General features: G+C 43.8%; 1 protein-coding gene across 2 annotated transcripts in view; it reads right to left on the bottom strand.

The window, feature by feature from the left end:
* Exph5 (exophilin 5) overlaps positions 1-16,237 on the bottom strand; it is a 76,587-nt gene that overhangs the window by 24,846 nt on the left and 35,504 nt on the right. Inside the window, exons 2-3 of one of the 2 annotated variants that reach the window (XM_036193702.1) lie at positions 12,892-13,052; positions 10,241-10,397 (exon numbers count right to left, since the gene is read on the bottom strand). In XM_036193702.1, the coding sequence (XP_036049595.1) occupies positions 10,241-10,397; positions 12,892-13,052 (318 nt within the window). Of the gene's footprint in view, positions 1-9,250; positions 9,299-10,240; positions 10,398-12,891; positions 13,053-16,237 lie in introns of those variants that run through there. The other variant, XM_036193701.1, reaches the window with a different exon arrangement.

Here is a 16,237-nt window from a genome sequence, read left to right as displayed (position 1 = left end):
CCCACACCAGAGGGCTCTTCTGATTTGGGACACAAGAATCTCTTGACCTTTTATTTTAGCAATATGTCTGGGTTTAGAGAAGGAGTGAGCCAATTCCATCTCCAAAGCCAGATTGATAATTTTGGGAATGTGGGCGTAGATTCTCTTACTACTTCCTGCTGGAGGGGGGCGCTGTATCTTATGGGGATACAAAGAAAATTTTAGGATTATGGAGTAATCCATTAGGGTGAACCTCTGAGCCAGTTGCCTTGAAACCATTCTGGATGTCAGATCATCTGGGCCATGGTGTCATCGGAGACCTTTCAGGTGGTCTTGGCTGATCAAACCTGATGTATCTTAATCTGGAACAAATCCACAGCCTCTGGCTTTCTATGGAAACAAAAGCAGAGACTCTTTTCCAAAGCAACATATCCTTATATCTAAATTTTGAAGTCAAGTTATCTTTAAAATTTATATATTTGTTTAACTCAACAGCTTTTACGATCAAATCTTTTTTTGTAGTTAAAAATTCCAAAGACAAGACAAACCAGATTCTCTGTGTAATATCCATCTTTGTAAGACTGAAACGTTGCTGTGGCTGCTGGCTCCGCCCACCTCAGCTTCCCAACATGGCGGTGGTACAGTTTACTGCCAGCTCTGGGTCTGGAGCCATGTGTACCATCAGCTATCAGAAGCAGTTCTATCAAAGCAGCGCATAACCCCAGAAACTTTTTTTTTTTTTTTAAACTAGCAAAGGCTAAATCTACCATGCAGCAGAGTAAAGTGCTGCTTGTAGACTCCTCATTCCCGCTGCACTGCAGGTCAGACACACACGCCAGGAACCCGCCACAGTAGCTGAAACCGGCGGGCTGCCGCTAACTTGAGAGAGACAATTAGGAAGCTGTTTTTAGCTCTGTCTTAGAATCTTTTTTCTCAGGTTTTAGGTGGAAACTCTTGCCAACACATTGGGCGCCATTTGTAGTTAGAGTTTTCCTGCCTGGCCCAGTCAGGACAAATCTGTCTTACCCGCCAGTCCCACAGTCACTCAGACCCAACCAAGAAAGCACACAAAAACTTATATTGTTTACAAACTGTATGGCCGTGGCAGGCTGCTTGTTATCTACCTTTTCTATCTTAAATTAACCCATTTCTGTTAGTCTATACTTTGCCACATGGCTTGTGGCTTACCAGTGTCTTTACATGTTGCTTTTCATGGTGGTGGCTGGTGGTGTCTCTCTCCAACCTTCTACTTCCCAGAATTCTCTTCTCTCTTGTCCCGCCTATACTTCCTGCCTGGCCACTGGCCAATCAGAACTTTATTTACACAGAGCGATATCCACAGCAGAAACCCTGTGTTTTCAGGGTGTTTTTAACCAAAGGAAACATACCGAGCTGTAATACCATTTTAATGCTGGTGAGTAAATGCTTGGACAGTATGGAGTCAAAAACATTCACTTCCAGCGGATGCATAGGGGAGGCAGTAGAAGAAGGTAGTGGGGAACTGCCTTGGAGGTCAAAGGTCAGGATGGGCAAAAGCTGGGAGCCTGGTATGGTGATGCATGCCTGCACCCCCAGCACTCAGGAGGCAGAGGAGGCTCATGTACACTTGAGGCCAGCCTGATCTACACAGCAAGTTCCAGGCCAGCCAGACCAAAATAATGAGATCCTATTTCCCAAGCAAGCAAGCAAGCAAGCAAGCAAGCAATAAAGGGCCGGAGAGCTGGTTCAGCAGTTAAGAGCACTGACTACTCTTCCAGAGGACCCAGGTTTGATTCTCAGCACTGACATGGTGGCTCACAACCATTTGTCAGGGGATCTGACGCCCTCTTCTGGCCTCCATAGGCATCAGGCATGCACCTGGTACGCAGACATATATGCAGACAGAATACTCATATACGTAAAAAAAATACAATAAATAGAATTTAAAAATAAATAAATTAAATTAAAATAAATAGATAAACACCACACCCCAAAACAAAAGGCTTGGAGATAGGAATATTATCAGTTTGGGTGGGAACTGGCAAGCAATTCAGTTAGCCTCGAGCCAAGGGTACAACCCAGATTGTGCCAGTTCTTTTTATAACCCCAGTGGCTGCAGCCCTCACTCCATCCCCACAGTCAGCCTCTCACTATCTCTCTAGGTCCCCTATCTGATTTGGAGTCCCTGCAACAGAGGCAGGATGCTGAGGATGGGAAGTGAGTGAGTGGGATATGGGGCCCAAGGGCCAGGGATGTCTGTGTGGCAGACAGGACTGGGTGCCATCAAGTGCAGGAGCACAGGGTAGAAGGATGTGCTTTCTCCTTGGGTATGCCTTACTGTGTGTGCTACCATTCATGTTATAAGAGGGAACTTGCAGCTGCCTGGGAGGCCCACAGCTCTGTATCCACTGCAGGCCCCTCAGGCCTCCCACAAGCATCTCTGATGTCGTGAAGGATATGTTGGAAAAAGCCCTCTGGACTCGGCGAAAATAGCTCACCTTCTGCATTTATCTCAAGTCCCTAGTGATGTCACATCTCAGGAATCTCTCACAAATGCTCTCTCTCCTTCCATTCCAACCATTCTTCTCCTCTGGAATCCCTTCTATCCTTCATGCCAATAACAGGGAGATCTTTGTAAATTCAAACTCTATCTTTTCAATCCCGGCCAAAAAATCCTGAAGGGAATTGTTCAAAATCTTAACATGACACAAGGCTTTTCTCTCTGAAAGAGTTTTTGTTATTGGATTTATTTAATTGCTTATTTAGTATGTGTTTAAGCACATGTACACAAGTGCATGTGGGGGTCGAAGGACAATTTGCAGGAGCTGTTTCTCTGTTTCCACCGTGTACATCCTGGAGAGCACACTTGGGTCATCAGGTGTGGCGGCGGCAAGTGTCTTTACCTATTGAAACATCTCACTAGCCCAGGGCTTTCCTGTTATCTGGTGAACGTCTTAAGCAAGCCCTCACCCACCCAACCTTATCTCGAAGTTCTCCTCCTAGGCATCTCTGGACCTGTCAACTTAATTCCACCTCAATTATTCTTTCCTTTCCACACCTTTGCAGATGCCATTCAGAAATCCTCACGTAACAGGGTAGGGCAGGGCTCAGGAATATTCTTTTCTAACACTTGGATCACTGAGATGATCCACCTATAGGGTCACAGGCAGTTCAGCCCCTGTGAGTTAGACATGGACTTCATATTTTCCATCTCAGTCCTTCCTATCTGGTCGACAAACCCTATGACTCAAATGCAGGATGCTCTCGCAAATCCATCCTTGTCTCTGCATCTACCTGCCATTACCCTGGTTACAGTGGCCATCAGCTCTTTCCTGTTTAGTTCAGTAGCCCTTCACTGTCCTGATGTCTCCACGCTTGTCCCAATCCATTCTCTGTACGTGAGCCACAGAGATCAGGACAAATTGAACTATGCCTCTTCCCACAGACTTTGATTTGCTTCCCAGTGAAAGGTGAGGTCATTTTCTGCATCCATGAACCCCTCTTCAACCTAGTCTCTACACGCTTCCCAGCCTTATACCCTATGTCCCTATGTCGCCTCAGCCAGAGGGGATTTCAATTATCTTACACTTGAAGGACGATATAGATACTCCCTCCAGAAGACTGAACCAGCCTTACCCTGTCCCTCACATATGCTCCCACACCATATGGGTTCTCTCCACTGTAGTCTATCTTCACGGCTTCTGATTTTGTCTTGTCCTCACAAGAACCAAGCGTGTGAAGGTGAGCACTGTCTATGCTGGTCCTGTGGAATTCCTCTGCGGTCTGGTTAAGTAAATGAATGAGTCTGGTCATTCTGTCTCTCCCATCTGCTCTTCCTCTCTCATCCATCACCATCCACCTGGTTCCCCAAGGCAGAGTAGAAGGAACTTCACCTCTGCTTCTCCCTCTTCCTCACCCACCAATTATGACAGTGTCGTGACCCACTCAAAATCATGCACAGATCTGCTCATTTTTACATTTGCTCTCCCAGTAACGTAGCAAGTGGTTTCTTGTGGTTGTGACCCATACCTGGCAAAAAGCGACGTAAGGGGTGAAGGGTTTATTAGGTTCACGGTTAAATACTCCTGGGGTATGTTTCCGTGATGATTCTAAATGCACTCTAGTTGGTAACTAAGATTAAGTACCATAAATCCCCCCTGACCCCCCCATTTTCATTTTGTTTTGCTTTTTTGAAACAAGGTCTTATGTAGCCCAGGCTGGCCTCACACTCACTGTAGCTGAGGCTGGAAGGAAGGGGATTACAGGTTTGCTCCATCATTCCAACATTCCTGATACCCTGACTCTAGCCTTTCTCCCTTAAATCCATTCTTTGTGCTATAATATAGGTTGGAGCAAAGATTCCTCCTCCTCCTCCTCCTCCTCCTCTGCACGGCTGACATTCCTTTTCCTGAGGTGGTCTGTCCCGATCACCTCAATATTCCTCAGCACCCCTGGCCTCTAATCCTCACTTCCTCTGTGAAAACTGGAAGTGTTTTAAAACATCGCCAAATGTCCATCAGGGCATAAATTTGCCCGTGGCTGAAGAACCACCGAGCTGAAAACCAGATGATGCTGACTTGAACTGACTCAGTGAGTCTCGCTGACCTAGATGGAGCTCTGCTTTCTCTGGTTACTAAATCTTTGTTTGGAATAGCCTCTCATGTCTTAGTCACCTAGCTTGGTCCTCTTCCTCCAGAAAGCCTTCTGGATCCTCTAGCCTAGTTAAGAACTTTGCAGGACGATCGTCAGTCACCAGATGCTCGTCACATGATACTGCAGTCATCAGTGTATCTGCTGCTACCCAGGCTACAGCTGGGCCACCCGGGATCCCTGTGTGAATTCAAAAGGACACAACTTCCTCAAGACCCTTGACTGCCATTTTCAGGAATTGCCAAAATAAAGGACAGATTTGGTGGTGTGTTCCTTTAATCCCAGCACTCAGGAGGCAGAGGCAGGCGGATCTCTGAGTTTGAGGCCAGCCTGGTCTACAGAGCAAGTTCTGGGACAGCCAGGGCTACACAGACAAACAAACAAAACTGACAACAACAACAACAACAACAACAACAAAGAACAGACCAGTTCTGAGTGGACCAGCCACTACATGGACACTCAGGTGCCTTCACTAGATGATAGAGTCCTCTGGGAAGAGACTTCGCTTTATGTCCGTCCGCACTCTACCTCCAACACTCAATGTGCTGTCTGATCCTGGGTAGGACTTTGATAAAAGTGTGATACTACATGAAAGCAAAGCTATGACCTTGGCTGTTATTACCAGCCAAGGAACTGTTACAGCCATTACCGTAGTCTGAATAAACTAGCCGCAGGGCTCCAGGTTATCCTGGAGAAATAAAAATAAAATCCCCCTTCCAAACTTGGTGCCTACTAAGTCAGTTTCCAAAGCTAGGGCCTGATCCTCTCTTGAGGGAAAACTGATCTTGTGACTCAGATTTAATAAAGGTAACCAGATCAACCGGAAGGCAATGACTTCCCAGGATGAAAGTAACCCAGATTGTCTCCATGCCTTGCTTCCCTCTGCTGCTTATCTGTCTGCACCAGGCCAGGGAAGGAACAGAGCCTAAGAAGGATTTCCCCGCACTCTGAGTCCTCTGGCTAAGGGTCTTAGAGTCTTTATGTTCCAGCTCAGACTTTCCGGCTAGAAAATGGGGAGTTTGAAAAGAAGGAAAGGCAGTGGGAGGCACAGAGGGAATATAAATTCAGGGAAAATATGATGTGCCTCTTCACTTTCCAAAATAGTATTTGACCTTTCTGCTTACGTAAGGGAGTTTGCAGCTGAAAGGTCCAAGCCGTATACGCCCTATGGATCAGGCAAATTTGGGCATGTCTAAGAAGTGGCTAGGTGGATCCACCAAGGCTCCTTGCAACTCAAGGGAATAAAGTCATCCCTAGGGAATAGGAGAGTGGGCATGCATTCTCACCCAAAGTCACAGATATCTGCCCAGTTGTAACCATGTTGGGAATAGTCCCCAGTGTGTCATGCACTATGGTAATCAAAGGAAAGGAGGCTTTAATGCACACATTATTCATAAACTTTGCAAACTAGTTCCCCTTGTGCTTTCATTTGGTGACTACCGCCAGGGAAAGAGCAATGTTAAAACAAAAACAAAACAAAACAAAAAAAGCTACAATCCTAAAATTGCCATAACCAAGAAGAACATATGGCTGTGGCTTTCAGAGGGTGGGTGGACAGAGGGTTGGTGGCTCCCTGGAGGAGTGACTTCCTGGTAGAGCATGCCGGAACACATTGCCTCATCATGGCAAGGAGGGAATCATTCCTGTAACTGGGAATCTGGACCAAGAAAAGAACAGCTGAGGATGCTACTCTGAAGGCTGGCATGCCCAGGCTGTGGACTGTAGACACTTACTGAACTCTATGGAGGGAGCCTTAGGACAATGGAGATTAAGTGCCACAGGCCACAGATACCAGCCACCTCGTAACACGACCCGGGAAACACCCTACAGGAAATGTTGACGAGAGCAGCTTGTACTACATTCAACTGTCTCGAATCTACTGGGTAGAAATAAATAAAGGATAAAAACACAAATGCTTTTCTTTCTTCCTGGGACTTAGGGAAGTTCAATCATTTGCAAGTAGCATTTCAGTCATAATGGGAAAGCTGGGCAGTATGAGTTTTGGAGGGAGAGGATATGTGTGAAGCAGAAATCATTTTGACTTTTTATAATTTATGGAATCAATGTGTTCCCATTGGTTTTTTTGTTTTGTTTTGTTTGTTTGTCTTGTCCATTGAAAAAGTTAAACCAAAATTTCAAGATTCCAGCATACTGCCAGACCTGGTTGCTCATGTCTGGAATCTCAACATTCAGGGGCTCAGGTAGGAAGACTGCCATGGATTCCAGGCCAGCCTGGACTACAGAGGGCAACTCTGTCTCAACGAAGCAGAACAAGGAAAGACAACACACACCACCACTACAACCACCACACCCTCACACCGCAGTTTCTCTTATCCTGTGTTAGGGATACATTCTCAGGTCCCCAGCGACTACTAGAAACCACAGACAGTAAAAAATCCTATACTAACCTTATTTTTCCTATACATAAATACTAATGTTAAAGCTTAATTCATATATTAGGCACAGGAAGAGAATATCACCAATGCATAACAAACTGGGACAACTAAAATACACTATAATTAAAATTACAGGAATCTAGGTTTTCTCTCTTTCAAGGCTCCTCCTCATCACATTGTAGTTTTGGATCAGGGTTGAGAATTAACTGGATGGGCAGGGGGAACTACCCTGCTTTTATTGGTTAGGCCTTAAAGTGAACAAGGATAGCTTGACAAATTATGAAACCCCCTTCCCATTTTGTTTTCTGAGAAAGGTTGTCTACTTTCCAGGGTCACTTCTCAGTGAAAACCAAAGCATAGAGTTGAGCATGGTGTCACACATGTATACTCATAGACCCCAGGAGGCAGATACTGAACGATTGTGCGTTCAAGTTGAGCTTGGGCTACATTGTGAATTTAGGACTAGCCTAGGCTCCACAACAAGACCTTGTCTCAAAAACAGAACAGAACAAAAAAAAACAGCTGAAGATTAAAAGAAGAAAGTAATTCTGGTGTGGTGGTGTATGCCTTTAATCTCAGTATCTGAGAAGCAGTTGGTCTCAAGGCCAGTCTAGTCTACATAATTCGGTCCGGGACTACATAGAGAAACCATGTTTCAGAAAACAAATGTGGAAGATGAGGAAAAGGAGAAGCAGGAAAAGGAGGAGGGAGAGGAGGAGGAAAAAGAGGACAAATCATTTATCTGATTAGCGAGAGTTTTATATAAAGTTGGTGTTTTGTTTTTGGTTTTTTCTTGGTTACTTTTCCTCTGAATACTGCTCTGGAAATTCAGTCAGGGTCCTCTAACTCTAGATTATCTGCCAGAGACGAAAATTGCTCTGCTGACTTGTTCTCCAGGGCACCAAGCAGTCAAGCCCTTGACGGCTTCAGAAAGTAGAAACCTGAAGGTGGCCTGTCCTGGGTAACTGGACTTCCCAGATCCCACCAGACCCTCCCCAGAGCTCAGGCAAGAAACAGCTCTCGAGTCAGAAAGTATTTTGAAGGTTGTTTTTGTATTCTAAAGTCAGAACTGTTAAAGTTAAATACTACCTGGGATTAGAGAAGCCATGAATTCATATTAGCTGCCTTATGATACCCCCAAACCCCACTGTAAAAACGTTTGTTCCTTCACATTTAGGATTTCTATCTAAACACTGAAGTTCAAATTTTAAAATATAAAAGAGCATGCTTTTTGCACGGTCCTGTGAGACTTTGTAGTAACAAATGCTAGTGTTTATCCTTCATTATGTTCTATCCTGGTAGAACAAATATTTGTCAAGGTAGAGACAAGAATATTGGTGTGAGCTTGAGGCCAGCCTGGGCTATGTGAGTTCCAGGACAGCCTAGGCTATAATATATATCCTATCTCAAAAGGGAAAAAAAAAAGCAAGCAAACCACTATTAATGATCATGTTAAGATAAACATTAAATATTCTATCATTTAAAGTTTGAAAGGAAGATGTGTTTGGGGCTGGTGAGATGTCTTGGTGGGTAAATGTGCTTGCTCCAAGGCTGATGACAGAGGCTGATCCCCAAGTCACACAGTGGGACGGAACCAAGTCCTGGAAGTTGTCCTCTGACCTCTAGCACGCGAATGCTCTGGTACGTGCATACCGTCTGTCTTTCTTTCTCATACACACAATCATTATAAAAAGTGAATTTTTTAAAGGAAGAAAGATGTATTCAAAGATGCCAGTGTCTGGGAAGACACTGTTGTGTGTCTCCGGGCTGCATTCTGCAGCCTCAGTCAGTCTGGGGAGGAGTCATTTTGTATCTGACAAGGACATCTGATGAACAGAGTCTGCAAGTTTTCTGTTTTCTTTTTGCCTTCTGGCCAAAACACATACCAAGAATGAAGATCCTAGATCTTTAGATCTTTTATCTTCCTTGATCCACTCCTGCAGTAATCTGAAACATGAGCTTGAAAAGAAGGGAAAAAAACCCAAAAAACCAAGGAACTTGCCTATGGAGTACTCGCGTTTCTTCCACTTCCCGGTTTCCTAAGCCATCCAGTTCTGCTCTATAAAACTCCCCTTAAAAACTCCAATTGCCTAAGATACAAATCATAGTGAAAACCTTGATCCCCCAACAAGCTGGCAGTCAACTTTTCTCCTTGAACGAAATGGTTTCTACAAAGCACGAAATATTTTTCAGTTTCAAATCTCCCAAACAACAGTTGTCCCCAGGACTTTTTTAAAGCAACTCACCGATGAGGAGTATTCCTGGCAAGTGACTCTGGTAGGTCCGTCCCACGGGTCTACATTTTGCTCAGCTTTTCATTATTTCATCAGGGAAAAGCCGAAAGTAAAAAATCTCGGTGCTCCGTCAGGTCCCGGAGCCTCACACACGCCCCAGCAGCGGCTTGCTGCAGCTTGTTTTTCAGGGACAGTGACCTCCAACACCTTTGATTTAGCGCAGCAACTCAATCTTAATGGTTCGCCAGCGCAGGGAGCACATCACGTGCCACGCCAACACCTTAAGAGGGTGGGAAGCGTCGTAACCAGGAAGACATGCAGAAAATACTCAGCAGTCAGCTCAGCTACACGGCCGGCTGAGCCCTGCCTGTTTGTCATGAAACAACACAATGAGCCACACTCCAGTGGAGGGAACTGACTGATTTATGCAGCGTCCAACAGCGAAGAACCGTCTGCGCCCCTGCCTTGCACAGCTCCAAACGCAGCCCCTCCCTCGCCTTAGACTGAAATTCCGGCCAACCACTCAAGAACAGTGACGTCAGCATTTCTGAAAATCAAATTCATTTTCCTTTCTGTTTTGGAGTTGATTTTTCTCCACTTTTTTTTTTTTTTTTTTAATAAAAAGAAATCCACCTGATACTTATTTTCTTCGGGTCTTTATATGTCAGTTCTACAGAAGTACATGGTCACCGAAAAGCAGTGATTTAAATTTACCTTTCTAGCCAAGGCACAGACTGCTCCAGGATCAGCAAAGTGTCAATAACTCTTTCCCAACATTTAACCCTTGGTTTTCCAGCTTCACTACCAGGATGTCAGCAGTTGCTTCAAAAGTAGCTTTCAGGTGAGCCGAGTTCCCCAATCCCTGAGAAGTGCCCTAATGTGAGCGAGACATGGTTTACTCCTTCATGACTACCAGGACTTCCGTTCTAAGAACAAATGTTGAACATTGTGGCCATCAAACAGACAGACTATGGGCTGTCCCATGATCTGAGTTAAACTCACCCCTTCCGTCTCTGAGACTGAAGCTTAAGCGTCTCCTTCCCGGATCTTCTGAAGGAGAACAGTGAAGCAAAGGATGACCGGAAGCTCATTCGGGGAGAAACAGATGGTTTTTGGTTTATTAAGGTTTTTGATCTTGATGTTTGTAATTCCATAGGATCTGAGGGAAGGGGAGGCAGAATTTACACAGTTAAAATCCTTGCAGACAGCGGCTAGAGAGGTAGCTCCACTATGGAGTGCCTGCCTAGCATACAAGGCTTCTATCCCCATCACTGAGAGAATGGTGCCTGCCATAATCCCTGCACTTGGGAGGTGGAGGCAGGTGGCTAAAAGTTGAAAATACACATTACATTTTAGGCCAGATTGTGCTACATGAGACCATTTTTTTTTTTAAAACTTCAGATTAATATACTTTTGGGTTAATTTTAATTGGAGACAAGTTATGATTACGTAGCTCCGGGAGCTGATTATATCAGCTCAAGGAGGCCAGGCAGATCTCAAACTTGCAATCCTCCTGCCTCAGTCCTGTGGTTATAGGCATCTGCTTCTATGCCTGGCTTTAGATAAATCTACAGAGAGAAGGAAGGTGTGGCTTTCCTTTCCCCTTCTACAGTCTGAAAGCAGCTTGCATCCCCACATGACCCCAAAAACAAAGGGAGTTCAGAGCTGTTTCTCAGGGTCCTGTCCTCTGGTGGTTCCACTGGGTGGAGAAAAACTTCACAGTAAATCAGGGGGTGTCACAGGCCACAATTCTGAACAGGATTCCTTGCTAGATGCCAGCTCTGTGGGACTTTTTCATTACATCTTATACATGGATGTCCAACATCCAAGTTAGCAAGTCAGGGGATCCATTCATTTCATATCTTGCTGATCCAAGAATCTTTCAGTGAATATCAGTTCTTTAAAATGATGGAGAGAGTTTTCACGTAACTCTTCGATGCCAAAGAAAGTAAATAAAATGGAAATGAAACCATTTAGAGTGTTCCTTATTCTTTTCCAAAATCTATCCTGGTGTGGTAAGTGTTGTGTGTGTGTGTGTGTGTGTGTGTGTATGTGTGTATGTGTCTGTATGTGTCTGTATGTGTATGTGTGTGTGTACATATATTTGGCTTATGCATATGCATGTAATGTGTATGTATAATATATCTAATAACATATAGCTTTATATATGAGCCTTCAATTTAAATTTAAGGCCCATCAACATGTACAAAGACCATAATACCATAATCCTTTGGTGCACACTGACTTTACAAATATTGAAGTTCAAGGCAAGGCAAAGCTACCATGGCATATACATGGACTCAGTCTAAAATCAGAGTTTTGGGCAGAGGATGTAGGTGGGTGGCAGACACTTGCCTAGCATGCATGAAGCCCTGGGTTTGACCTCCAGCATCATGAACATCACACAACAAATAAAAATCTGGATTGCTCTTTTAGGTTGATGCTTTTCGTTATGAGAGTTGGAGATCTTATCCCTCTGTACCTTCAGAAATACTATCACCTGTTTCAGAGTGTTACTCATGGTGACAACATACTTAAAAGCAGTCCACGAGACTGGTTCAGTAGCATGGCTAGTTTACAGTTGTCTGTTTCCGAGAGTTTGCCATGCTCATGGGTGTCCTGTGGAGACAGGTTTCACTTCCCTCATTAACAGCGTAGGAAAACTGGGTGAAGTTAAGTGACAGGCTCACAGTCACAGCCAAGTGTCCACAGCAGGCGCCTCCTGCCACCCACTGTGGAGCCTCCCCAGAGGGACGACAATGCCTCAGCCTTCCTCTTTCCCTGTGAAATTCCTAGCTTCTCCTCTGCCTTCCCCCTCATCATCGTCCCATTGAGGTAAGGGTTCCTGGTTAATTCTCCGCCTTTCTTTCCTTTTCATTATTTTTGGGGACAAGGTCTCATTCTGCAGCTCAGACTTGCCTCATGACAATCCTCCTGCCTCACCCCTCAAGAGTGCTGGGATTAAAGATACAAGCCATCATAATCAGCTCAGGTTAATTCTTTTTACTTTTAAGTTTTTAGTGTGTTGACATGTGTTGAGTGTAGGTGTGAGCGTTTGTGCATGGCATGCTTGTGCACAAACATGAATGCGGAGGTTGGGGAAACCTTAATTTGTCGGTCTTCCCCCTTCTACCTTCTCTTGGTATTTTGCTGCTATGCCGTGTGGCAGGGTAGCCAGTCCAGTGGCCTCTGAGAATTCTCCTGTTTCTCTCCTCTATCCTTCACAAGAGAGCAAGGTTATAGCTTACTTCCTATGCCCAGATTTATGTAGGTTCTGTGGTTTTGAATTCAGCTCTTCATACTTGAAAGGTAAGTGTTTTCCTGCTGAGCTATCTCCTTGGCCCTTAGGTTAATTCTTAACACATATAATCTTATTTTATCCTATGAAGTAGATATTATACCCATTTAAAAATGAAAAACATATTGAAGTTTATCAAGAACAAATAATTTTACCATATTCACAGTGTGCTGTATCAGGCATCTTGTCATCCACCTAAACTGTCCAGCATACCCTTATAGTGCAGAGCTTAGGTCCCATATAACAGTCGTGAGCCATAAATTGGTTAAACTGTAGATGCATGGATCCATTGTCTATAACACTATACCACAAAGCAAGGAAAAGATAATTCAAAGCAAAATTATTTTTTTCTCACCATTTTTTGCCATCCCCTTCCGTAGCCTGTATGTAAGTGGTGGCTTTAACATCTGGCTCACATCTGTTTCATTGCAAAATTTCTTTCTTTGAATTTCTTCAAACCATTCACCAGTAGCTCCTTGAAGCCATCTGATATCCCTCTTTGTCTTCTGAAGTTTGCTGAAATAAAAAAAAAAAAAATATCAGTGCACTGTTCGAATCCATTCCTAATTAGTAGACTTGTGTAATGAGCTTAAGTGGGCATATTAGAGAGGCAGCACAGGCTAATAAGCTGAGGTAAGGTCGCCCTAGTTAGAATTCCCCTTTGATCATGGTGTCCATATTTACACACATTCTTCTGTAGATGGTGCATTCTTCTGTGTATGATGGCAACCTAAAAGTTTTTGCTGGTTGTTAAAATAATCACAGAGTCAATGACAAGAAACCTGGTCGAGCAATGTGTTAAGACCTGATCTAATAAAGCAACTAAATGATAGATGTCCTAATGGCATGTAGAAACCGGAACAGTCTGGTTCTGATTACTCATTCACTTATTCATTAATATAGTAAATGTTTATTGAGCAACATTAACCAACTAAATGTTTATTGAGGTCCCGTGCAGGCTGTGGGGAAGGTAACAGATAGGACCCTTACTCATCTGTTTAGTGGCCAGCGACTAAAGCTAACATGTAGATTGTGAATGGAATCGGTGGCCTCTGGATGATTTGTATCAACACAAAGATACAGAAGACCATGAATGTGAGCAGTATTAGTGCTCAGGCTGAAGAGGACAGTGGAGTTTGAGATGGACAAAAATACCATCCAAGAGCAAATATGTGCACCTGGCTATACCTTTGGGATACTAGGCCTTATCCTGACAAATATTTTTTTTCCATGCTTTCCTTTATTTAGCTGTCTTTCCAAAGAAAAGTTGCTTTGTGTCCTTAAGTGATTCCTCTCCAGGGTAAATAATTTTTCAGGAGGACTCTAGAAGTATTTGAAAATGATAGGTGCTTAGTCTAGAGGGAGATGGCCCTGGATGAAGACCCTGATATGAATGGATGAAGAACATGATACCAACCTTAAATGCAGATAGTTTAGTACTGATGAAAACTTTAGGATTATTGGTTTCCAAATTTGGGAACTTCTGGTGTTTGGGGAATCATTTTAAGTTCCTGTGGCTATAATCCTTTGCTCAAGGTCTTCTGGGGAGCATAAGTGTTAGGGGTGTGTGTGTGTGTGTGTTTTGTTTGAGAATAAGGTCTCTGCTCTGTAGCCCTGGCTGGCTTTGAACTCATGGCAATCTTTTGCTTCAGTTTCTTAAGTGCTAGGATTACAGGTTTGAGTCACTGTGCCTGGCTTTAGTGTTGGGTTTTTGTATTGCTAAGAAGACAGCAAGCAAGAAGACAGTCAAGTGGCCACTTTGGAGTTAAAGCCAACGAACCAAGAAGGCTGTAACTCACTCCTGCTTGAGGCTACGATACTGCCGTTTTATAAAAAAGCATCTGAGAAGCCAGGGGTCATCCTGCCCAGACTTGCATTTTGAAAAGCATTAGGCAGCAGCGTCATTATGTTCGGCCGACAGCCGACAGATTTGCCCCTGTCTCTCTTTTTGCTGTGGTCACCTCTTGTCACCTGGTGAGTCACCCCTGTCTCTATTGCCGTCTCCTGTACCAAGAGAACAAGAAGACCCCCAGGGTCTGCTTCTAAGCAATATTGGCATTTCCCTTGAGAATGTCTCTCATCAGTCTATGAAGTCCATTTTCTTAGAGCCCTCCTCCTCTCCTGACATACCCATCTTATTTCAGAAGTTACCTGCCTTAGGATGGTCTATATGAACCTATACAGAGGACACAACCCTCCAACCCCCTTATAGGCTTGACGCAGCTTGAATTCTCTTGTAAAAATCATCACAGTCAGTCCCTCAGCAAGCACTACACTGCTTGCCCACATGTCCATCACTGTGTCTTTTCCATACTGTGGCCAGTGAAGCTAGTAATATATATTTCCCTGTGAATCCTCGGACACTTTGAATTCTATTCCAGGAAATACATCTTAAAGTAAGAACCATGCTCAAGTACACACATTTAAATGAATACCATGTAGTTACTAACTATAATTATATAGGCAATGTAGAAATCTAGCAAAATGATTGCAGTGTAAAACAAAAAAGAAAATATAGAATTGAATCTATGATTACAGCTATGCAGCAATGATATAACCATTTGGATAGACTAGGGAAAATTAGAAACATCTAATCTCTTACAGTAGACTAATTATAGGTACTATATCTATGGCTAGCCTTTTTGTTATATGTTTGCTATAATTACAATGTATTAGAAGAGCTATTTCCTTCTGTTAAATTGTGAAGTTTTTTTACATTATCATTTTGAGAAAAGTTATATTTTTATAATTCTTACGGTGGTTTTGTTGTTGTTGTGGCTTTCCCTGTGTTTTTACATGGTTATGGTAAAGGTATCCAGTATACATCTGGAGAAGGCCTCCTACTGTGCAGATACTGGGATACCTCAGTAGGCAGAGTGGGAACAGCCCTTCCCCGAGTCTAACAGGAAAAACCACAAGAATCCCACAATGACACAGATTAACTAGGTGACAGAGGTGCGTGTAACTTAGGAATTCAATACACGTTTGAACTCCAGGTAAAGAATGGTGAGCAAGCCAAGTCCCTGTTCTCATAGGATTCACATTCTACTGCAGTGGGAATACTGCCTGTGTGAGCTGTCAGTAAGAAAAAAGTAAAGAGGTCACAAGAGAGTGTGGCAAGGGGAACTCCTCTAGAGCAGCAATGAAGATTCCCTGAGATGATGGGGTGGAAGGCGAAGGAAGAGGAAAGGCCTGCAGAGACATCCTAGACAGAAAAGTATCAGCTGTAGACAGTGTCCTAGGCAGAGGAGTATCATTTGTAGACAGTGTCCTAGGCAGAGGAGTATCATTTGTAGACAGTGTCCTAGGCAGAGGAGTATCAACTGTAGACAGTGTCCTAGGCAGAAGAGTATCAGCTGTAGACAGTGTCCTAGGCAGAGGAGTATCAGCTGTAGACAGTGTCCTAGGCAGAAGAGTATCATTTGTAGACAGTGTCCTAGGCAGAGGAGTATTGACTGTAGACAGTGTCCTAGGCAGAGGAGTATCATTTGTAGACAGTGTCCTAGGCAGAGGAGTATCAGCTGTAGACAGTGTCCTAGGCTATTGACTGTAGAGAGCTGCCTAGGCAGAGTGTGGCAATGGAGAGAAAAGTCTAAAGAGGCAGCCATAGTTTTCTGTAGCATTTGGGGTCAGGTAAAGTGTTGGGAATTTGAAGCAATGGTGTATATGTGTGTCACATTGTATTTACAGTTAGCTACAGG

This window comes from Onychomys torridus, chromosome 7 (assembly GCF_903995425.1).
Source record: "Onychomys torridus chromosome 7, mOncTor1.1, whole genome shotgun sequence".
Taxonomy (NCBI): domain Eukaryota; kingdom Metazoa; phylum Chordata; class Mammalia; order Rodentia; family Cricetidae; genus Onychomys; species Onychomys torridus.
This window is presented reverse-complemented; position numbering and strand designations above follow the sequence as displayed.